The sequence below is a fragment of the Panulirus ornatus genome, chromosome 64 (genome assembly GCF_036320965.1).
Source record: "Panulirus ornatus isolate Po-2019 chromosome 64, ASM3632096v1, whole genome shotgun sequence".
Classification (NCBI taxonomy): domain Eukaryota; kingdom Metazoa; phylum Arthropoda; class Malacostraca; order Decapoda; family Palinuridae; genus Panulirus; species Panulirus ornatus.
In genome coordinates this window covers 3,424,681-3,447,916 of record NC_092287.1, presented here as the reverse complement: position 1 = coordinate 3,447,916, position 23,236 = coordinate 3,424,681, and the positions used below count along the sequence as shown (strand labels likewise).

The 23,236-nt window shown below is 39.0% G+C and overlaps 2 protein-coding genes across 6 annotated transcripts in view; one reads left to right on the top strand and one right to left on the bottom strand.

Moving 5' to 3' along the window:
- The first annotated feature begins 235 nt into the window (after positions 1–235).
- The window catches only part of LOC139746283 (endoplasmic reticulum membrane-associated RNA degradation protein-like), a 32,429-nt gene continuing 9,428 nt past the window's right edge, over positions 236–23,236 (top strand). Inside the window, exons 1-5 of one of the 5 annotated variants that reach the window (XM_071657362.1) lie at positions 236–390; positions 18,714–18,893; positions 20,497–20,648; positions 22,092–22,202; positions 23,048–23,137. In XM_071657362.1, coding sequence (XP_071513463.1) covers positions 18,722–18,893; positions 20,497–20,648; positions 22,092–22,202; positions 23,048–23,137 — 525 coding nt within the window. In that variant the 5' untranslated portion in view covers positions 236–390; positions 18,714–18,721. Of the gene's footprint in view, positions 391–17,648; positions 17,851–18,713; positions 18,894–20,496; positions 20,649–22,091; positions 22,203–23,047; positions 23,138–23,236 lie in introns of those variants that run through there. The other 4 variants (XR_011712129.1, XM_071657359.1, XM_071657361.1 and 1 more) reach the window with 4 other exon arrangements.
- Positions 7,070–17,059, bottom strand: LOC139746282 (uncharacterized). The gene is made up of 2 exons (XM_071657358.1): positions 16,891–17,059; positions 7,070–13,792 (listed from the first exon to the last, which is right to left on the bottom strand). Exons 1-2 carry the CDS (start codon positions 17,054–17,056, stop codon positions 11,571–11,573), a joined length of 2,388 nt encoding a protein of 795 aa, XP_071513459.1. The 5' UTR covers positions 17,057–17,059; the 3' UTR covers positions 7,070–11,570.

The window sequence follows — 23,236 nt, the reverse complement described above, 5'->3', positions numbered from 1 at the left end:
TACGCAGGCTCTCACTGCCCACATGATCCTTTTAGATACGATCTAACGGCCTTTAATCAATACCTTCTGCTCACCTACAGGAATTATGATTAATCATCTTTATTTTTATGAATACTGGCATGAAGACGCCATTAACTGTCAGACTGTCAGGGAGATGTAGGTGTTGGCAGGAAGTCAACAGCAGCTTCCAATCTGTCTGTGACAACGTAATAGCTTCGCCAAAGCCAAAAAGAGTGTTGGTTTAGTGTTGAGTCTGACGAGGGCAGATCATGCGCTCCCTCTCCTTCGGTCTCTCGAGGACACGACACTGCTTCGATCTCACATCTCGAGGACGAGGTAGTGTGGTTAAGGTTCGTCCAGTTGAAGGGGGTAGGATTGCACCAGCCTGAGGTAGGGTCTACAGTAATAATTGCTTGGGTTGTATAAGTAATGGACATCCTTATCCTCAGAGGAAATAAATAAGTAAAATACTTATCACAAATCTGACTTTATATTCAGATGCTAAAAAGTACGTGTGATTCCCTTTACTTTTTGAATTATGGGGAAAGAGAACATACACACTGCTTTGATATTTTACACAGAATTTTTACAGGTTTCCCCACAGCGTCAACGTAAAAAAAAAAAATCGAAATCAAGTGTACTGCGTTCTTATATCACGGCACTTAATAGAATTCAAGATTAATGTTTACTTCATAATCCATTTTGCAGGGGGACGATCATGTCTCATTGTGTGTATGTTAGGGATGTAGGGAGGCTTAGGCAAGAGTCTCAGGTAAGCAGGTGATGTGTGTGTGTGTTTGGGGGGGGGGGGGGATGGCTGCTGAAGGGCCCTGATATAAATAGCAGAGACCTACTAGCCTCGTCAGTCTGTGCCACTAGCAATACCACAGCAATGTGGTGATTCATAAGAACGTCAGCAGTGCTCATAACCAGGTCAGAGAACACGACCTGTCTACATCTGGACTCCCTTAAAGATATACCAATGTATCAAAAGTGTGCCACAAGAAACTCCACACTTGTCTTCGTCTTCATCATTACACTTGTCCCCGCACACTCATCATGTATACGTAAATGTTGGAAAATTGTATTGCCTTCGTATTTTGACTTCCCGGGCATGACGCGTACAGCCTTGGTGCACAACGGTACGATCCTTGACTTCTAATTGGCGTGACCCCTCACTCGTAAAGGTCAGGTCAAAGGCCACGGCGTCATATGTAACGGTCGTGCTACGGGACATTTGACATCCCTTCCCGGGGACGATATGGTCTGGTTATCCTCTTACACTGGCTGCTGCTGGCACGTAGTCAAGCTGTGTGTCTATACATGGTGGATGGAGGAGGTGCACTGTACTAGAACAGGACCCATCATACCACTGGTTGGTGCCAGTTGCCATTGTCTGTTCACCCAATCTCATATATGTGTGTGTGTGTGTGTACTGTTGGTGACTTGAATTGCGATAGGTTAGAGCACAAATTATTACTACCTTCACCCACCCACCCAGTATAAAACACACACACAGACACACACACACACATACACACATATTGCGGATCGCGTGACGAAATTTGTCAGTGATCTGCAGCAAAAATAACACCTAAAAAAATTCTATTTCGGCAACTTGGATAACTTATATATACGAGTCTACAACATTCACTCGTCCGTCTCCATCCATCCCAATCTAGAACACACGAAAATAATCTGCACATATCAGACACTTCGGAACCAAGACACAAAATCGCCCGTCACTCAAAAAAGGCCGAATACTTCGGATCTAAAGATGGATAAGCCTCTAAACTTGTAGGTTCACAAGGAGCAAGTAACTACCAGCACACGTCGTCCCAACCGACGCAGACGTAATGGGGAATAAATTTGGTTTGGAGTATATAGATTGCAGACAACAGCTCCCACCCGCAGTGCCTCCCTCAAGTGCCGGTGTATTGGAGTGGCAGGATCGTAGTACTCGTCCGCACAAGGCCTGCGACCCCCTCGCAGTCCCAACCAGTTTGTCATTGTTAAAATATGCGACCATACGGTAGCCTACGTGGCAGTTTGTCCCTTTTGTGAGATCTACCCAAAAAAACTAGTATTTATGAGCCGACAGAACAGCCACTCAGCATTTAGTAGCCAAGAAAACCTGCCTTGCTTGCAGTCTGTCAACACCAACATGGTTTTTATTGAAAAAAAAAAATAGATGAATGAATAAATAAAACCAACCCTTAGACCACCTTCAACGACAAGCTGATGAATTCCCCTTGGTCTCGTCGTGAACGTAGAACTATACAGGAAATTATCGTGAATTACTTTACTCCAGTCTTAAAAGATGACTACACCGCTGTTGGTCATCATCACAAGGTAAAGTAACAAAGATGATAATGAAGAGAGCTCGGAGATTTGTCATTTTCTTGGGACTATAGATATGATACTCTACCCTTTGTCATTTTCTTGGGACTATAGATATGATACTCTACCCTCACCATATACAAGTGAGTAGCTATTCCTCTCGCGTCCTACGTTATCTCATTCAAGTTAGCATCCTAAGAACATAAAATCTTGAGCACTGAAAGGATGACAGATGATGTTTCATAAGGCATTGCCTATTCTCAGTCTTAAACTCACGTCAGCACGCAATCTCTCAATGGCGAAGGTGGCCTTTGAAATCCTGAGGCGCTGTGTACGACAGCAACCTACGTCAAAACAAAAGAAAATAATAATAATAATAATAATAACTGTAGAAATTGATTCAACCATTTCAGACAAAAGCTACGTGTTATCACAATACCATTGTTCTCTTAACAACACGTTTCCGCGTCGCTTGGTAAACAAAGGACACTCGTTCCAAAGATGCATTATTAATTAAAGGTTGCGTTGTGGTGGGGGGGGGGGGGTCAAAATCCACTCGTGTCTTCTGACGTAATGTGTGTTGAGGAGGAGGAATGGCTGGCACATGTGACTTGGCACCATCCGCCTGCCCAGCTTTTTATTGTTGAGGACACACCCTCCCAGGGCAGGAAGCCAGTTCGTCAAGCACACAATGTCTTGTGACTGCTTGAACAAATATAGCTGAAGATACAGTCATATGTGCCATGTATCCACGCATGCAAATAGTGCAAACGTATGGGTAACGGAACATGTGTGGACTCTGGAAAATAGTTACTATGGTAATGTTTATGTAAAATTGTACGAATGCATATGGAAGTAAAAGTACGTAAAAAAAAAATCACTATCACCAGAATGTAATCAAAATCCTGTATATCCTAAATAAATGTATTATCATATATAGGTAGATGATTTAAATTAATATGACTGCGCAACGCAGTATTGGCAAATGCCATACAATGAACATCATATCTGTTCTTCTGTCTGTATCATGCACGGAGAAGAACAGTGAAGACGCTGTTATCATCATTAGCTAATGTAGACTATACCATCCAGCTGGGAAATATTATTTAAAGCTTGCGTTCGTAAGTAGGCAAGATGCAGGTGATTCTTAAACGATTGTTTGACGACTAACACTCGATCCGATTGGGTCATGCCGATGTTCAATTGTAAACACTTCCAGAGCACAAGTCTTGGCATATATGGGTAAAATTTATTCTTAATCGATCTAGCGAGTGCTCACAGCTACGTTCTGCGGAGGAAGGAAATATCATGATCTCAAGTCATCCAGTAACAAGACAAAACACTAAAACCTTAGAATGTCATAAAACCCGGTGGTTAAGGCAGCGAGACCACCAATGAATATGGATATTCTGCTGTCAAATGAGTTATTTCTCCTTAGGAATTGGCATACCTACCAACACAATCCGTTGACGTGCTGTCAGTGGATTGAATCAGGGCATGTGAAGCGTCTGGGGTAAATCATGGAAAATTCTGTGGGGCCTGGATGTGGAAAGGGAGCTGTGGTTTCGGTGCATTATTACATGACAGCTAGAGACTGAGTGTGAACGAATGGGGCCTTTGCTGTCTTCCTAGCGCTACCTCGCACACATGAGGGGGGGAGGGGGTTGTTATTTCATGTGTGGCAGGGTGGCGATGAGAATGAATAAAGGCAGACAGTATGAATTATGTACATGTGTATATATGTATATGTCTGTGTGTGTATATATATGTATACGTTAAGGTGTATAGGTATGTATATTTGCGTGTGTGGACGTGTATGTATATACATGTGTATGTGAGTGGGGTGGGCTATTCTTTCGTCTGTTTCCTTGCGCTACCTCGCTAACGCGGGAGACAGCGACAAAGCAAAATAAAATAATAAATAAATAAATAAATAAATAAATAAATAAATATATATATAATGGATATATATATATATATATATATATATATATATATATATATATATATATATATATATATATATATCCATTATTACTCATCTCAACATGACAGAGTTCAATTATCATCATTTCAATCTATGTTCCTTAGGCAATGTTCCTTAGGCATTACGTATTTGCAGTCCCGAGTTTATTGATGATGAGTTTGAGAAGATATATTCTATTGGATCTAAGTTAAAGTACCCTAGATCTTTCATTGATAAATCCCTTAAGTGAGCAAAGAAATCATTTTATAGAGTTGAGCCGAAACCTCCCATTGACACCAAGAATATTTTAGTTCTCCCTTTTAATAATAATTTCACTTTGCTTCCCATGTTGCTTATATCCTTTAATGTAAATGTTGCCTTTTGCAACAATAATACTATAAAGAATATCTTAATCAGGAATTCAGAAAATTCTTTTGGATGCATCTATAAAGTGCCTTGTGGAAACTGTGATAAATTTAATGGTGGTCAGACTGGTAAGGATCTTTCTGTTAGACTTAAGCAACATAAATATAGTATAAGAACGGGACAAGAATCAAATGCTTTGTTTAGTCACGTTAAAAACCATGATCATTGTATTGACTGGAGTAACGCCATCTCAGTTATTAATTCTAACTCTATTACCAAGAGAAATATCATTGAATCTTCTATTATTGAATACACAAAGAATTATAATCTTAATATTAGTGATGGTCTATACAAATTAGATAACTTTATTGTTGATAAAAATTTGTAAAATGATTAGTTTATGAACGCTCGTATGTTTTGGACAATCACATGTTTACCAAATGGCGTCCTAGCTTCGTCGCTTCGATGTATATCAACTGACTGTTATATTTCTCTCTTGTGTCTCCCCTGATGATGTGATTATTACACGAAAGTGCACTTGGGAACTTATTGTGTTTCATTTTCCCCGTGGACTCATAGGAATATCTTGATCACGCGCAAAATGGTGATCCTTTCCAATATATATATATATATATATATATATAAGATGTTCTGTGGTCATCTTGTAAAGGTTGATAGGTCATCAGATGGACATTTCATTCTTTCGATATTGTACTTGGTTTTTATCTGTTTACAGTATTTCTGCATCTGGGTGACTAAGGCCCTTCCTTCCTAATGGAAAAGGAAATTAATCACATTCATATACGCCAGTCCAAAATGGACATTGATGTATCTGTAACAGCTCATGTATCAGAACAAGATAGATAAGTCATTTGCACAAGATTTACCGAATGTAAGTAATGGTGTTGAACAGTAATGGAAAGTGTACGATTAATACTTTCATTCCACCATATTTGATACACGTCCATGTATTTCTGCAGTGAGGTATGTTAGAAGAAGAAAAAAATTGGCGTTCTCACTTCATTTATAACACCTGGAATAATCATGGGGAGGTGTGTTCCTATACCGTGATTAATCTACGAAGTAAGTAATCACGAAAGGTCAAGCAGAAAGGAGAACTTTCGTTAATTATACAAAAGACTGATAGGACGCTGGTCTTATAGGCTATGACTACAACCAATATCAAAGAGTCTATGCTACTCTCGCGAAAGAAAATGCAGAAGAAACGGCGGTCGAGGCGAAAAGAGAATGCCAATATGAATATATACAGCAAATCCAGATTTCTTACTTGGCCACCAGGACATTTGCTATATGTAAGATTTGACTGATTCCTTGCTCGAATGTGTACAGCAGTCTTTCACGCAGAACCTGAAGGGTATTTTCTTTAGTTGCGTTTAAAATAAGCAACAATCCGTGGAGAAATAACGACGATCGTGGTGCAGTTAATTCCTGAGGAGTTTTGCTTTGACTTCTTGCATGGCAGCTGGGTCTGTGACCGAATCAAACTGGAAACTTCGAGGCGTGTGGACCGGGCTGGTCATATTCGTTGCCCACACCCATCTTCGCCCCCCACCAACCTCCTCACACACTGACGGGGTTAATGTGACGTAATCACAAAAGATACAGGAATCTACTATGCCATTACTTCACATGCGACCAACTTCTGTCGTTGTCCTGGGCCTTTCTTGTGGGCGCGTCGTACATTCTTGGCCAGTCTCCACGCTAAAAATACAGTAACATACAGAACTACAGACACTTTTAACCAACCCTATTAATGTCATTGTTTGTAAATACTTATCACTCGAAGGAATTACATCTAGTATCTTTGCCAGGAATTCATTCGATAAACTCAGTACTACATTTTTTCATCGAATCAGGGTATCTCCAGATTAAAGTATAAAAGCAGACTAAATAATTGTACTGAGTTTTCCATTCACAATCATCTTTGTGGAGGTCTGCCCGAATATCATAAGTACCTCTAGTCAAAAAAGTTATTTAATGTGTTTGGCCAAACTCTCTCTCCTAACCCTAACTTTAAATCATAGGGTTAACGACTGAGCACGTGACCCTTTGTTATTTTTTTTTAATCTAACTTTCTGACAGTCTTCAACACCACTTTCCCAATCATCTTATTTCCCATTCCATGTCGGTGTACTCAGAGACATCAAGCCAGGTAGAGCCAAGCTTCAGAGTGTTGCAGTAACAATACAGTATTGCAAAGCTTCAAAAGTGTTGCAGCAACAATACAGTCTACTATTATAGCATTTGAAATATAACTCTGTAACACATGGTTCCATATCAAATCGCATGTCATACATATTATAAACTCAAAATATCAATCAACAATACATTGTATTGCAAGAACAGTGGATAGGATATTAAAAGCAAAACCAGAAGTGCATTGAATTAGCAAATATGAGTAGAGTTTATTGTCAAAGAGCATACAGGTACTGCATCCTCGTCATAACAATGACCCGTAGAACATAATATTGATTAAAGAATGCTGGGTATCCTATCTTTAGTACTGCCCACAGTACTTAAATATCACTTTTGGATATATATATATATATATATATATATATATATATATATATATATATATATATATATATATCATGTGTGGCGGGATGGCGACGGGAATGAAATGTATGTATAAGCGTACGTTGAAATGTATAGGTATGTATATGTGCGCGTGTGGACGTGTATGTGTATACATGTGTATGGAAAGGATCACAATTTTGCGCGCGTGATGAAGATATTCCTATAAGTCTACGGGGAAAATGAATATGTGGAGGCCCTGAAAATATATATATATATATATATATATATATATATATATATATATATATATATATATATATATTCCTATGAGTCCACGGGGAAAATGAAACACGAAAAGCTCCCAAGTGCACTTTCGTGTAATAATCACATCATATATATATATATATATATATATATATATATATATATATATATATATATATATATACACGGAGGTTGCTAGAAGCAGTGGAAAGTTTTTACCAAGGATGTAAGTCATGTGTACGAGTAGGAAGAGAGGAAAGTTTTTGGTTCCCAGTGAATGTCGGTTTGCGGCGAGGGTGCGTGATGTCTCAATGGTTGTTTAGTTTGTTTATGGATGGGGTGATTAGGGAGGTGAATGCAAGAGTTTTGGAGAGAGGGGCAAGTATGCAGTTCTGTTGTGGATGAGAGGGCTTGGGAAGTGAGCCAGTTGTTGTTCGCTGATGATACAGCACTGCTGGCTGATTTGGGTGAGAAACTGAAATTGGTGACTGGTAAAGTGTGTGAAAGAAGAAAGCTGAGAGTAAATGTGAATAAGAGCAAGGTTATTTGGTTCAGTTGAGTTAAGGCACAAGTTAGTTGGGACGTAAGTTTGAATGGAGAAAAACTGGAGGAAGAAGTGTTTTAGATATCTAGGAGTGGATTAGCAGCGGATGGAAACATGGAAGCGGAAGTGAGTCACAGGGTGGGGAAGGAGGTGAAGGTTCTGGGAGCGTTGAAGAATGTGTGGAAGGCAAGAACGTTATCTCAGAGAGCAAAAATGGGTATGTTTGAAGGAATAGTGGTTCCAACAATGTTAAATGGTTGTGAGGCATGGGCGATAGATAGGGTTGTGCGGAGAAGGGTGGATGTGTTGGTACTGAGATGTTTGAGGGCAATATGTGGTGTGAGGTGGTTTGATCGAGTAAGTAATGAAAGGGTAAGAGAGGTATGGGAATAAAAGGTGTGGTTGATAGGGCAGAAGAGGGTGTATTGAAATGGTTTGGTCACATGGAGAGAATGAGTGAGGACAGATTGACAAAGAAAATATATGTGTCAGAGGTGGAGGGAACGAGGAGAAGTGGGAGACCAGATTGGAGGTGGAACGATGGAGAAGAGAGTAGTGAGAGTAAGTGAGCTTGGGAAGGAGACTTGTGTGAGGAAGTACCAGGAGAGACTGAGTACAGAATGGAAAAAGGCGAGAACAAAGGAGGTAAGGGGAGTCGGGGAGGAATGGGATGTATTTAAGGAAGCAGTGATGGATTGCACAAAAGATGCTTGTGGCATGAGAAGCGTGGGAGGTGGGCAGATTAGAAAGGGTAGTGAGTGGTGGGATGAAGAAGTACGATCATTAGTGAAAGAGAAGAGAGAGGCATTTGGACAATTTTTGCAGGGAAATAATGCAAATGAGTGGGAGATGTATAAAAGAAAGAGGCAGGAGGTCAAGAGAAAGGTGCAAGAGGTGAAAAAGAGGGCAAATGAGAGTTGGGGTGAGAGAGTATCATTGAATTTTAGGGAGAATAAAAAGATGTTTTGGAAGGAGGTAAATAAAGTGTGTAAGACAAGGGAACAAATGGGAACTTCAGTGAAGGTGGCTAATGGGGAGGTCATAACAAGTGGTGGTGATGTGAGAAGGAGATGGAGTGAGTATTTTGAAGGTTTGTTGAATGAGTTTGATGATAGAGTGGCAGATATAGGGTGTTTTGGTCGAGGTGGTGTGCAAAGTGAGAGGGTTAGGGAAAATGACTTGGTAAACAGAGAAGAGGTACTAAAAGCTTTGCGGAAGCTGAAAGCTGGCAAGGCAGTGGGTTTGGATGGTATTTTAGTGGAATTTATTAAAAAAGGGGGTGACTGTTTTGTTGTCTGGTTGGTAAGGTTATTTAATGTATGTATGATTTATGGTGAGGTGCCTGAGGATTGGTGGAATGCTTGCATAGTGCCATTGTACAAAGGCAAAGGGGATAAGAGTGAGTGCTCAAATTACTGAGGTATAAGTTTGTTGAGTATTCCTGGTGAATTATATGGGAGGGTATTGATTGAGAGGGTGAAGGCATGTACAGAGCATCAGATTGGGGAAGAACACTGTGGTTTCAGAAGTGGTAGAGGATGTGTGGATCAGGTGTTTGCTTTGAAGAATGTATGTGAGAAATACCTAGAAAAGCAAATGGATTTGTATGTAGCATTTATGGATCTGGAGAAGGCATATGATGAGAGTTGATAGAGATGCTCTGTGGAAGGTATTAAGAATATATGGTGTGGGAGGCAAGTTGTTAGAAGCAGTGAAAAGTTTTTATCGAGGATGCAAGGCATGTGTATGTGTAGGAAGAGAGGAAAGTGATTGGTCCTCAGTGAATGTAGGTTTGCAGCAGGGGTGTGTGATGTCTCCATGGTTGTTTAATTTGTTTATGGATGGGGTTGTTAGGGAGGTGAATGCAAGAGTTTTGGAAAGAGGGGCAAGTATGCAGTCTGTTGTGGATGAGAGAGCTTGGAAAGTAAGTCAGTTGTTGTTTACTGATGATACAGCGCTGGTGGCTGATTCACGTGAGAAACTGCAGAAGCTGATGACTGAGTGGTAAAGTGTGTGAAAGAAGAAAGTTGAGAGTAAATGTGAATAAGAGCAAGGTTATTAGGTACAGTAGGGTTGAGGGTCAAGTCAATTGGGAGGTAAGTTTGAATGGAGAAAAACTGGAGGAAGTGAAGTGCTTTAGATATCTGGGAGTGGATTTGGCAGCGGATGGAACCATGGAAGCAGAAGTGAATCATAGGGTGGGGGAGGGGGCGAAAATTCTAGGTGTTTGAAGAATGTGTGGAAGTCGAGAACATTATCTCGGAAAGCAAAAATGGGTATGTTTGAAGGAATAGTGGTTCCAACAATGTTGTATGGTTGTGAGGCGTGGGCTATGGATAGAGTTGTGTGCAGGAGGGTGAATGTGCTGGAAATGAGATGTTTGAGGACAATATGTGGTGTGAGGTGGTTTGATCAAGTAAGTAATAATAGAGTAAGAGAGATGTGTAGTAATAAACAGGGCGTGGTTGAGAGAGCAGAAGGGGGTGTTTTGAAATGGTTTGGTCACATGGAGAGAATGCGTGAGGAAAGATTGACAAAGAGCATATATGTGTCAGAGGTGGAGGGAATGAGGAGAAGTGGGAGACCAAATTGGAGGTGGAAAGATAGAGTGAAAAAGATTTTGAGTGATCAGGGTCTGAACAGGCAGGAGGGTGAAAGGCGTGCAAGGAATAGAGTGAATTGGAACGATGTGGTATACCGGGGTCGATGTGCTGTCAATGGATTGAACCAGGGCATGTGAAGCATCTGGGGTAAACCATGGAAAGTTCCATGGGGCCTGGATGTGGAAAGGGAGCTGTGGTTTCGGTGCATTATAACATGACAGCTAGAGACTGAGTGTGAACGAATGGGGCCTTTGTTTGTCTTTTCCTAGCGCTACCTCACACACGAGGGGGGAGGGGGTTGTTATTTCATGTGTGGCGAGGTGGCGATGGGAATGAATAAAGGCAGACTATGAATTATGTACATGTGTATATATGTATATGTCTGTGTGTGTATATATATGTATACGTTGAGATGTATAGGTATGTATATTTGCGTGTGTGGACGTGTATGTATATACATGTGTATTGTGGGTGGGTTGGGCCTTTCCTTCGTCCGTTTCCTTGCAGTACCTCCCTAACGCGGGAGACAGCGACAAAGCAAAATAAAATAAATATATAAAAGTTTTCATTAAATATATGAAAATATTTTCCACGCATAAAACAAATACTTGTAATGCCTGATGTACCAGCCTTAAATTTTACAAACCTTGCTCAAATGTGTTCAGTATAAAAAAGTATATCTTTAAATATTTAGACAGATTTTGTTAACCTGTATCATAAAACTTTACCAAAATATGAAAAAGTATAAAATACTTCAACTCTACATAGTTTGGTACAAAGTGGAAAATTCTCCACACCTTTTTATAAATATAGTTTAACAACACCTTTTTATAAACATAGTTTAACAATGCTAATGTCGTGCAAAACATGATCAACAAAATCAAATCATCAATACATAAGAAAATCAGAAGTACTCTTTCTATCAAATCAACAGATTTATGGTAATTTAAAACCCATCAACTCTTTTCTTTAGTTTCTTTTTACAAATTTTCCTTGACTTTCTTTTTAGTAATGGAGTGCTCTCTGAAAGCTGAGAAGCATCTTTTGAAATCATGGATATACTTTGAGAAACTTGTGAAGTTTGGGAAACAACCTCCAAATTGGTATCCGTGGCCTCCATTGTGTCATGATGGGTTTCCATCTCCAGCTTAGGTGGCAAGCTTGACAAGCAGGTTACATCAAATGGTGCAGTGTAATAGTGGAAGGTTGGCTCATGAGAAAAATTACATGGTCCAGTGCTGGTACTACTTTCAGCTTCATCCATTTGCCATAGAGATAATATTTTTGGAGCCAAAAAATCTTTACATTTTTTAAGGTTGTCCATTTTCAAGAAAGATGCCATCTTCCTTGGAAGATAATTACTGAGAATATCACTGTCGCCTGAATTTCCAGGCAAAGATAGATCTTTCATGTCATAAACATCATAGTCGCAAATATAGTTATCAAGCAAACTGTCAACCCAAAGTGGATCTTTATCCTTTTTCTGGCTAGTGTTACCAACACTTTTATTCTGTCTCTTCTTTTTGAGCCGCCTTACTAATTCTCTAACTTGCCATGTATCTTTCTTTTTATCATTATCAGCTTTTGAATGACACAGTCTACTACCTGGGGCATCATCTTTATCATGAGAATCATCGATGATGGGTACTGGAAGACCTGCAAACATTTCCTTTAAGTCCTCAGAAATACCATTACAGACAAATTTTTGGTAAAAAGATGAGGCATCAAAATAAGTAAAACTATTGCTTAATGACTTCTTTATACTAACTTTAACAATATCTTCCTCCCATCTACTCAATATTTCCTTGCCACATTGTGTATCTCTTACACCTGTATTCTGAGGCAAGCCTTTATCATGACCTTTAGAAACCTTAAACAATTGGGCAAAAATATCACAATTACTGTATAATGACAAGAATAACATACTCAAATTATCATTTGGATGCACAAATGATGCAATACCTGACCAAGTGCTTTCCAACCAATCATGGACTTGATGTCTAAACCACAGATCTTGTTTATGTGCAAAATTTATAGTATCTTTGGCAATATGGAAATGCTTAGGCAAACTTAAACCTCTGCACCAAACATTGTAATTATTTGCTTCCCATTGATTAGCTATAACACTTACTTTCTTCTCATGGCTGTTTGCTAGCATTAGAAATTGTTTGTCACCAAATTCCTGTGTACTAATATAAGATGGCCTCTTCATCAACAGGTGTTTCCAACTCATGACAGGCATTTTACAATATCGTTCATCCATAACATATACACTATTTGCTGACACTACATATAAGTATGGTAATCTTTTAATGTGTGTGAACGAACATATTTCTTCAAAATCTGAATAATATTTTTTCATTTCATTAACTTTTACCACAGTATGCACTATACCACTAGTCTCGGGTTCACTGTGTATGTTTACTCTAGCCTTCATACGTGTATCACATACCCAAATTGTCGACTCATTACCCACTATAAGAGATAAGGGATGCTTCCCAAAGTCACAGTGATATCTAGACAAGCGAGATTTAACCCTTTTCTTTTGGAAGCTGGCATGCCACAAGCAATTTTCGTCTTGAGCATTTTGTAATAATACTTCACCATTTGCACAAGCTAATGCCCAAACACCTGGAAGAGTGTCACTCAAAGCTATGTCTGTAGTCAAGTAATTGTTAAGTACATCACATCTATTACTTTTAACCACTTCCTCTTCTTCTTGCAAAGCGAGGAGTTGTGCTTCTGTGCGGGAACGAAAAAGTACAATGCCAGTGTTGTTCACCTCTTTAGCCACTATTTGATACAAAGGTTCGTTGAGAGGGAAGTTAGCACATTCATTTAGCTTGAAAAACAAGTTATCTTCCTGGGTTTCATCTTCTTTACAATAAATGCCCTTCTTCAGCATGGAGGCAAAAACACGTCGCTGCCCCATTGGATGTAGCACATAAATCCGGCCATTCATCTCCAGCACATCCAGGCAGTTTCCCCTAAAGACACGTTTGGCATCATTCACATTCCTAAAGGAATGTATTTTCCTCGGATGAAGGAGAGGGTATGCAAACTGAAGGGTTTTCTCCAACGGGAATTTTCTCTCAATATCCTTCTGCCTCTGGTAGTTGTATTTTCTCTTCTTTGCAGTAAGTGGTGCACCATCTTTCAACCATGTACCTGGAAGTTATTTTTCACTTATTGGGCATCAACTTGCAATCATGAGAGGCAAAGATTAGAACAATTATTTGACTAAAAGTAGATTATTCAGAACAATTATTTGACTAAAAGTAGATTATTCAAACATACAAAATATGGTAACCAGTGAAAACATTTTTCTCTAAGGATGTATCAAGCACATGATTTAGACATAAAATCAAGCTCACTAGGAGCAATGTATTGATAAAACCCTGTGATTATCTATTTTGCCACTGAATGCAGTACATTACTGCAAGATATTAGTCAATATGTTAACATGGGTCACATGGGTATCTGACACTGCTGTCAAGTTCCCTCTTGCATGCAAACATGGCATTACATTCAGTGTGATATTCATTTCAATTTCTTGAAGGATGCATAAAGTACTGCAAGAAAGAAATTAATTTTTTGCCGCTACAGAAAAATTTGAACACTGCATTTAATATTACTGGAAATTCATTCAACTTTAGTCATAAAGCACGTCCAAAGAATTAATGAAAATATTAATTATAATGGATCTGGAGAAGGCATATGATAGAGTTGATAGAGATGCTCTGTGGAAGGTATTAAGAATATATGGTGTGGGAGGAAAGTTGTTAGAAGCAGTGAAAAGTTTTTATCGAGGATGTAAGGCATGTGTACGTGTAGGAAGAGAGGAAAGTGATTGGTTCTCAGTGAATGTAGGTTTGCGGCAGGGGTGTGTGATGTCTCCATGGTTGTTTAATTTGTTTATGGATGGGGTTGTTAGGGAGGTAAATGCAAGAGTTTTGGAAAGAGGGGCAAGTATGAAGTCTGTTGGGGATGAGAGAGCTTGGGAAGTGAGTCAGTTGTTGTTCGCTGATGATACAGCGCTGGTGGCTGATTCATGTGAGAAACTGCAGAAGCTGGTGACTGAGTTTTGAAAAGTGTGTGGAAGAAGAAAGTTAAGAGTAAATGTGAATAAGAGCAAGGTTATTAGGTACAGTAGGGTTGAGGGTCAAGTCAATTGGGAGGCGAGTTTGAATGGAGAAAAACTGGAGGAAGTGAAGTGTTTTAGATATCTGGGAGTGGATCTGGCAGCGGATGGAACCATGGAAGCGGAAGTGGATCATAGGGTGGGGGAGGGGGCGAAAATCCTGGGGGCCTTGAAGAATGTGTGGAAGTCGAGAACATTATCTCGGAAAGCAAAAATGGGTATGTTTGAAGGAATAGTGGTTCCAACAATGTTGTATGGTTGCGAGGCGTGGGCTATGGATAGAGTTGTGCGCAGGAGGATGGATGTGCTGGAAATGAGATGTTTGAGGACAATGTGTGGTGTGAGGTGGTTTGATCGAGTGAGTAACGTAAGGGTAAGAGAGATGTGTGGAAATAAAAAGAGCGTGGTTGAGAGAGCAGAAGAGGGTGTTTTGAAGTGGTTTGGGCACATGGAGAGGATGAGTGAGGAAAGATTGACCAAGAGGATATATGTGTTGGAGGTGGAGGGAACAAGGAGAAGAGGGAGACCAAATTGGAGGTGGAAAGATGGAGTGAAAAAGATTTTGTGTGATCGGGGCCTGAACATGCAGGAGGGTGAAAGGAAGGCAAGGAATAGAGTGAATTGGAGCGATGTGGTATACCGGGGTTGACGTGCTGTCAGTGGATTGAATCAGGGTATGTGAGGCATCTGGGGTAAACCATGGAAAGCTGTGTAGGTATGTATATTTGCGTGTGTGGACGTATGTATATACATGTGTATGGGGGGGGGGTTGGGCCATTTCTTTCGTCTGTTTCCTTGCGCTACCTCACAAACGCGGGAGACAGCGACAAAGTATAATAATAAAAATAAAATTAATTATAATAAGCAAATAGATTAATCTTGATTGTACTACAGTGACTTTGATTGCAGGAAGGATCACACTCTTTACCATCCTGAAGCCCAGGCAAAGTGATGAGTTAAACACTTCTAACTAATGGCTTGGCCTATTACCCTAGCCTACATCAACATACCACAGAAATGATGCAAGGAAAAAAATATGAGAAATTAACTAGTTAGCAAAATTACAATAACCCAACAGTGTCAAATAGTTGACAACATAAATATCAGAGATAACTGTCCCAAAAAAAGTCGATTCTGCAGTTAATAAGTGTGACAGGACTAAACAGAAAATCTGCCCAAAAATATGCTAAATCACACTGTGCCAGTCATATTTAACCAAGATACTTTACTACCAATGTAAATATGTCAGTGGTATTCTACTCATGTAGGGCACATAAACTGAATCCCTACCTAGATATTCGTCTTGACTTAAATGGTAAATCAAATGTATAGATTATTTGTTCATGACTTCCAACTTCGAAACTCATGTACCATGCTACGCAGAAAACAGCATTCATCTAGCAGAACAAATGACAACATTAATGATATCACTTGATGTTATAATGCCAATATATGTTCTTAAGGTTCACTATAGGCTTAAAATTAAGCAGACTCTTAAGCATTTCTTCGACAAAACATTCTTTGATCCACCAGAGCCAACTAGATGGCATCAAATTTAAGGGCAATTTTGCCAACTAACCGACATAATAGGCTTTGACTGACTGGTGCTTATTGTTTGGGATCAAAGTTTGATCACTATTTTGCCAACTAAACACCAGTATCCAAACTAAACTAGATACAAGATTTCCAGAAAAGTTTCCAGGACTTGTACACAATCAGGGTATTCCATCCCTAACGCTACATCACACTACATAATCAAGCCAAAATGAACATAATTTGCCTAATCTAACTTACCCAACATTCTTAAGTTAACCCTTCATCAAACAACTTGACTATCTAATCTACTGTATCTAAAATTACAACTTGTATGGCGGATAGCTCGATGGCTCACCAAGGTACGGAATGCCGATACTCTGAACAAATACCTCAGCAAATCACCCAGCAACAAGGTCCACTTGCATAAAAATAAAAGAGAACTCGCGTGTGCATCAGTCGCCAAAGTAACCTTGTACACACTAGTGCTGACTAGTCGGCAAAATAGCATTTGAGCTACAAATATTCCGCTAGTTAGCACCGTTGAGTTAGGGCTATTTAGCCGGGATAATAACCAGTTTGTGAAAATTACCTTCACTCTCGTTCGTGAACGTGAGATCATCCGTTGTCTTGCCAGAGAACACGGTAGGTCCAACGTTACCCCAGTCTGGATATGTATAAGTGTGTTCTCTTATCATTTCCTTTTCGTTGAACTTCCGATTACTCCAGATGGGAACATTCCAGTGTTGGTCCTCCATTTTCTGAGAGCCCAGGAGGAATATTACTTTCCTTTACACCACACTTGAATCATGTCGTTACCTGTGCTTGACCACACAGTTTCTTAACATTGGAAAATTTTCTGAACACAAACGTTATGCAACATTTACATCAATGAAAATTATATGAAATTATATTAAAGACATTTTATTAGATCATAGATCATACGTACTTAAAAGTACAATAACTAGACAATATGTACAATGACATATACACATTATTACGTACAAAAATCGAGTAATGTAAATCTGCATGTAGTTGATACTTCACGTAGAAATTATTGAATTAGATATAAGAATTTATATACATATATATAGTTTTGTCTCAAAAAGAGATAGTACCTCGTGTTTGCGGTGTCTCAAAATGTATCGGATCCAATATGTATGTATTTTCAAATTGCAAGGAACATACAAGCCTATTCATATTTACTTTTACTTCTATCGATTTACTAATATTAACTGCATTTTTGTATAGATTTTGATCAATTTTATATATGATTTCAAAATCAGTCATTAATGATAGACCTAGAGGTAATATACTCCACTGGAAGGCTACAAACCTATATATATTTATAGTTTAACAATTGGAATATAAGTGAGAACGCTGCTAGAGAACTATTGGCCAATTTTGGGCTGGTCGTGAGTCTGTCCACCCAACAAGCAACCGCCTGAACCCATAACACATCCAGCCTTCGTATAAAGCTACTTAAAGACCTATCCTCCACTTCTGCACTTGGCAACTCGTTCCATGAATCTACTACCCTATTCCCGAACCAGTATTTACCCACATCCGATCTGATTTTTTTTTTTTTTTTTTCCTAAATCCATTATTTCTTGTCCTATCCGCTGGCGCCATTCAAAGAACTTTATTCGCGTTACCTCTATTAATGTCCTTCACCCTTTAAAGACTTCAATCATATCCCTTCTAGCCCTCCTCCTCGGGAGTGTAAATCTCTTTTTAACCTTTCTTCATAAGTGTGGTTTCTAATACCAGTGAATTAGTATACAGTTGATGGATTAACTTATTTAAAACGTTACTCACCTCCACCGGCATATTTATGAGTAACATGGCAAGGGAATCATGAAGTCTTTAACGTAATATTGTTCTAGGAAAGGAAACTCCATATCTCCCGCTGTTATGTGCTTTGCTTGTTGGGGCAGTGAACTATTGCCTGATCTGTGGGTTGCAGTATGGTCTCAGGGTGGCTTCAGCATTCTGAATACAATGAACTAGCCCTCTTTTATCCTTATCAGTAGCAAGAACCTTGTTCATCTTGGCATTTTCTCCCAATATTCGATTTCTATATATCATTGTGACCTACCATTGATTCCAGCTCATCTAATTCTGCCAAGAGAATAGCAACATGTATATACAGTTATTTATGTAACATTGATTTTGTTCCATCATAGTTCAGCAGTCCACTGCAGTCTCTCAGTTCACTCATGTAATGTTCCATCCTTAAGAGTAGTAAATAACTATAACAAAATTACAAAGCCCTGTGCCACCATTTACTTACACAAGCTCTGCTCCAAGTATGAGACCTTTAAAAGCATTCAAAAGTCTTCCATGGACACCATAGATATTGTCACTCATTTGGTTTCAGTACATTAACAGCTGGTATTTCATTTTTCTTATTAGAGCCCAGGATGAGCTTGACTTCATTCAAGTGTCAACAAAGTTTCCTCTCCCCGGAGGTGAAAGATCTACTTCAGAAGGCACTGCATGCTAATAGTAATTCAGAGCTGGCTTTGAGTGCACATTCATGGGTTACTCATGACTGTGGAATAATCTGGGAGAAACTTGAAGAACTGTTTACAGGTAAGTCAGAACCCCATCACTATCTATAACCTTATCTTCATTGCCTTTATTAGTGGATGACACATACGCAGCCTTCCCTTGATATTTAACAGGATATTCTAAGAGCCATATGATTGCCAATTTTAGTCTTGGTAAAGAATAGCTAGTAAAGTAACTTGTAATTTTGATATTGGCCACTTCTTGTTAGAAGCAGAAAATGTGGTTTGGGTAATGTAGAAAATTGTGAAGTGACTTTTCCCCTTTATTTTCTTTGATCATTGTATAAGACACAGCAAGAACACATGAATGTTCTTATCTGTCATAATGTCCAATTTTCTCATTTATCAATATTAAGTTACCTCATTTGATTTTATTTATATGCTGTATGGTATTCTTTATTATTATTATTATTATTATTATTATTATTATTATTATTATTATCATTATTATTTACATTTATATTTTTTATTATACTTTGTCACTGTCTCCCGCGTTAGTGAGGTAGCTCAAGGAAACAGACGAAAGAATGGCCCAACCCATCCACATACAAATGTATATACATACACATCCACACACGCACATATACATACCTATACATTTCACTGCATACATATATATATATACATACACAGACATATGCATATATACACATGTACATAATTCATACTTGCTGCCTTTATTCATTCCCGTCACCATCCTGCCACACCTGAAATGACATCCCCCCCCCCTCCCCTGCGTGCGCGTGAGGTAGCACTAGGAAAGAACAACAAAGGCCACATTCGTTCACACTCAGTCTCTAGCTGTCATGTATAATGCACAGAAACCACAGCTCCCTTTCCACATGCAGGCCCCACAAAACTTTTCATGGTTTACCCCAGACGCTTCGCATGCCCTGGTTCAACCCATTGACAGCCCATCGACCTCGGTATACCACATTGTTCCAGTTCACTCTCCTTGCACGCCTTTCACCCTCCTGCACACTCAGGCCCCGATCGCTCAAAATCTTTATTATTATTATTATTATTATTATTATTATTATTATTATTAAATAAAAAAAAAAAAAAAAAAAAAAAAAAAAGAGCGTGGTTGAGAGAGCAGAAGAGGGTGTTTTGAAGTGGTTTGGGCACATGGAGAGAATGAGTGAGGAAAGATTGACCAAGAGGATATATGTGTCGGAGGTGGAGGGAACGAGGAGAAGAGGGAGACCAAATTGGAGGTGGAAAGATGGAGTGAAAAGGATTTTGTGTGATCGGGGCCTGAACATGCAGGAGGGTGAAAGGAGGGCAAGGAATAGAGTGAATTGGAGCGATGTGGTATACAGGGGTTGACGTGCTGTCAGTGGATTGAATCAAGGCATGTGAAGCGTCTGGGGTAAACCATGGAAAGCTGTGTAGGTATGTATATTTGCGTGTGTGGACGTGTGTATGTACATGTGTATGGGGGGGGGTTGGGCCATTTCTTTCGTCTGTTTCCTTGCGCTACCTCGCAAACGCGGGAGACAGCGACAAAGTATAAAAAAAAAAAAAAAAAAAAAAAAAAAAAAAAATTATTATTATTATTACTATTATTATTATCATTATTATTATTATTGCAGTGCTTTTATTAAAAGGGTCCCTATTTTCAGGAATCAAAGAAAAATGTGAGAGTAAAGCATGGTTTTTTGAGGCTGTTACAAAGATAGCCCCACTCTTCACTCATTGCCAAAGTGTCTTAAGAAATCTCTCTCAGGATGATTACAGTGTCACCATTCACCCAATGCTGTGTTGGACCCATCAGGTAATGTTGCTATCAAAAGTCTGCTTTTGTATCCTGTATGTATTCTCCATTAGGAAGAGATAGACAAGGGCCACAGTCTTTTTGTTTTATTGATATTTAGAGATACACTCATCATCAGGAACTGCAGTCACAAATAGTGTGAATAAGTTGATTGAAAATAGTGAAATATATCTCTCGGGATATATCATATTGCACATGGTGAACATATATGAAAGAAAGAATATATGGTGTGGGAGGAGAGCTGCTTGGAAGCTGAGAAGTTTTTATCAAGGGTGTAAGGCTTGTGTACAATTAGGAAGATAATAGAGTAAATGGTTCCAAGTGAAGGTTGGTCTGCAGCAAGGGTGTGTGATGTCACCATGGTTGTTTAGTTTATGGATGGGGTGATGAGGGAGGTAAATGCAGGAGTCTTGCCAAGAGAGAGGGGGGAGTATGCAGCCTTTGGGCCTGGGAAGTGAGTCATTTGTATGCTGATGATTCAGCACTGGTGGCAGATTCGAATGAGAAACTGCAGAAGTTGATGACTGAGTTTGGAGGAGTGTGTGAAAGGAGAAAGTTGTGTGAATGTGAATAAAAACAAGTTTTAATAGGGTTTAGGGGCAGTTTAGTTGGTGTTTGAATGGAGAAAGATTGGAGGATGTGAAGTGTTTAAGATACATGGGAGTGGACTCTGCAGCAAATGGAAGCGGAAGAGAGAGGGATGGGGGAGGGGGGTAAAGGTTCTGGGAGTGCTCAAGAATGTGTAGAAAGAGAGAATGTTATCTAGGAGGGCAAAAATGGGTATGTTTGAAGGAATAGTAGTCCCAACAATATTATATGGATGCGAGGCTTTGGGTTACAGATAAAGCTCTGCAGAGGAGGGTGGATGTGTTGGAAGTGAAATGTTTGAGGATAATATATGGTGTACAGAGGAGGGTGGATGTGTTGGAGGTGAAATGTTTGAGGATACTAAATGGTGCAAGGTAGTTTGATTAAGTAATGAAAGGTTAACAGAGATACGTGGTATTAAAAAGAGTGGTTGAGAGAGCAGGAGAGGGTGTATTGAAATAGTTTGGACAAATGGAGAGAATGAGTAAGGAAAAGTTGATGAAGAAGATATATTTGTCAAAAGTGGAGGGAACAAGCAGAATAGGGAGACCAAATTGGAGATGGAAGGATTGAGTGAAAAAGATTTTGAGCAATCAGGGCCTGAAGATGCATAAGGTTGAAAGGCATGCACAAGATAAAGTGAAATGGCATGTCACACAGCTGTGATCAGGGACCAAAACCTCTGAAGATATGTTTTAAAAGATTTGCTGATTAATGACTCTTAAGTGAGGAACTCGTTCTTATTTTGAGTTACATTAATGATTTTAGATTATAGCTGGATTAAGTTGATTCACCTGAGGTTATTACTGAAGGCATGATAAGCAGAATTTTCTTTTAATAGTTGTAGTGTTTCAGGAGTCTGAAGTGTCTGCTTGCCTGAAACTGATATCTGCAGGAAGTTGTGAGAGTGATCATCTTGTTGCTCTTCTCACCATCACAGCAGTCACTGAAAGAGCCTTAGGAAATGTAAGTGATGTATTTCTCTTTTCATGTATGTGTGTCTTCTGAATCTCATTAATTTGTATATCTGTCTCCCTTCTGTCTGTGCCTCTAACCAACCATGTTGCTGTTTCCCAACATTACAAAGTCTGTTTCCTTAGAGCTGGGATGTTGTATAGGTGCTGTAATTATATTTCTTGTGAGCATACGTTTTGTATCTGCAGGGGTTTTATTTTTTCCTAGAGTGGTTCTTTATCCACCTCTTTATTAGTGAGAATGGAATCATAAACCTTCCGTCTCATTAGTTTTACAAGAATTACCTCACTTCATCTATCCCTTTCTGTATGCTGCAATGTTGCTGCCCCCTTCCTGTTCTACAGATATTAGTTTGGCAGTTACTCTCTTGAGTTGTTTGCATGTGTTCTTGCCACCAAGGTTTAGACCTAGACCCAGACCAGCCATTTGAAGATTGGCCATTATCATACCTCCTTGAACAGCTAAGCTATGGATTTATTTTTCCCTCTCATCATTACTTTTTTCTATATCCTTTTTTCCTTTTAAAGTCAGATCTACAAATACCTGTGGAGCTTGATTAATTTCTGCACTTTTCCTCATATTTTTTCATTTTACCTGAGATGATCTTGATTGGAACACATTTTTCTTATATTATGTCAGTCACTAAAACAGAAATACTGGATGCACAAAATTCTTTTTTTGATGAACATGGATGAAGGCTATAGAGGAGAAATTGCATATACAGAGAAAAATAACTGTTCTTGTATTTTGAGTCTTTTACTTGAAATGATAGTTTGTTGTTGACTATATTTATAGCCTGGTAGATTGTTGTATAATGTTGAAAATTGTAATTTCAGTTGGTTTTGACAAGACGGGAACAAGTTCCATTTTTGCTTCGAGACCTTCTTGTAACACCAGAATTACATGAAATATTAGGAAAGACGAGGGTAAGGAGTAAAAGAAATATCATTTCTATTCTACTTGTTTGATATATCATGATATGGATGATTTTTTATCACTGTAATGGAAGAACATCTTTGTATTCA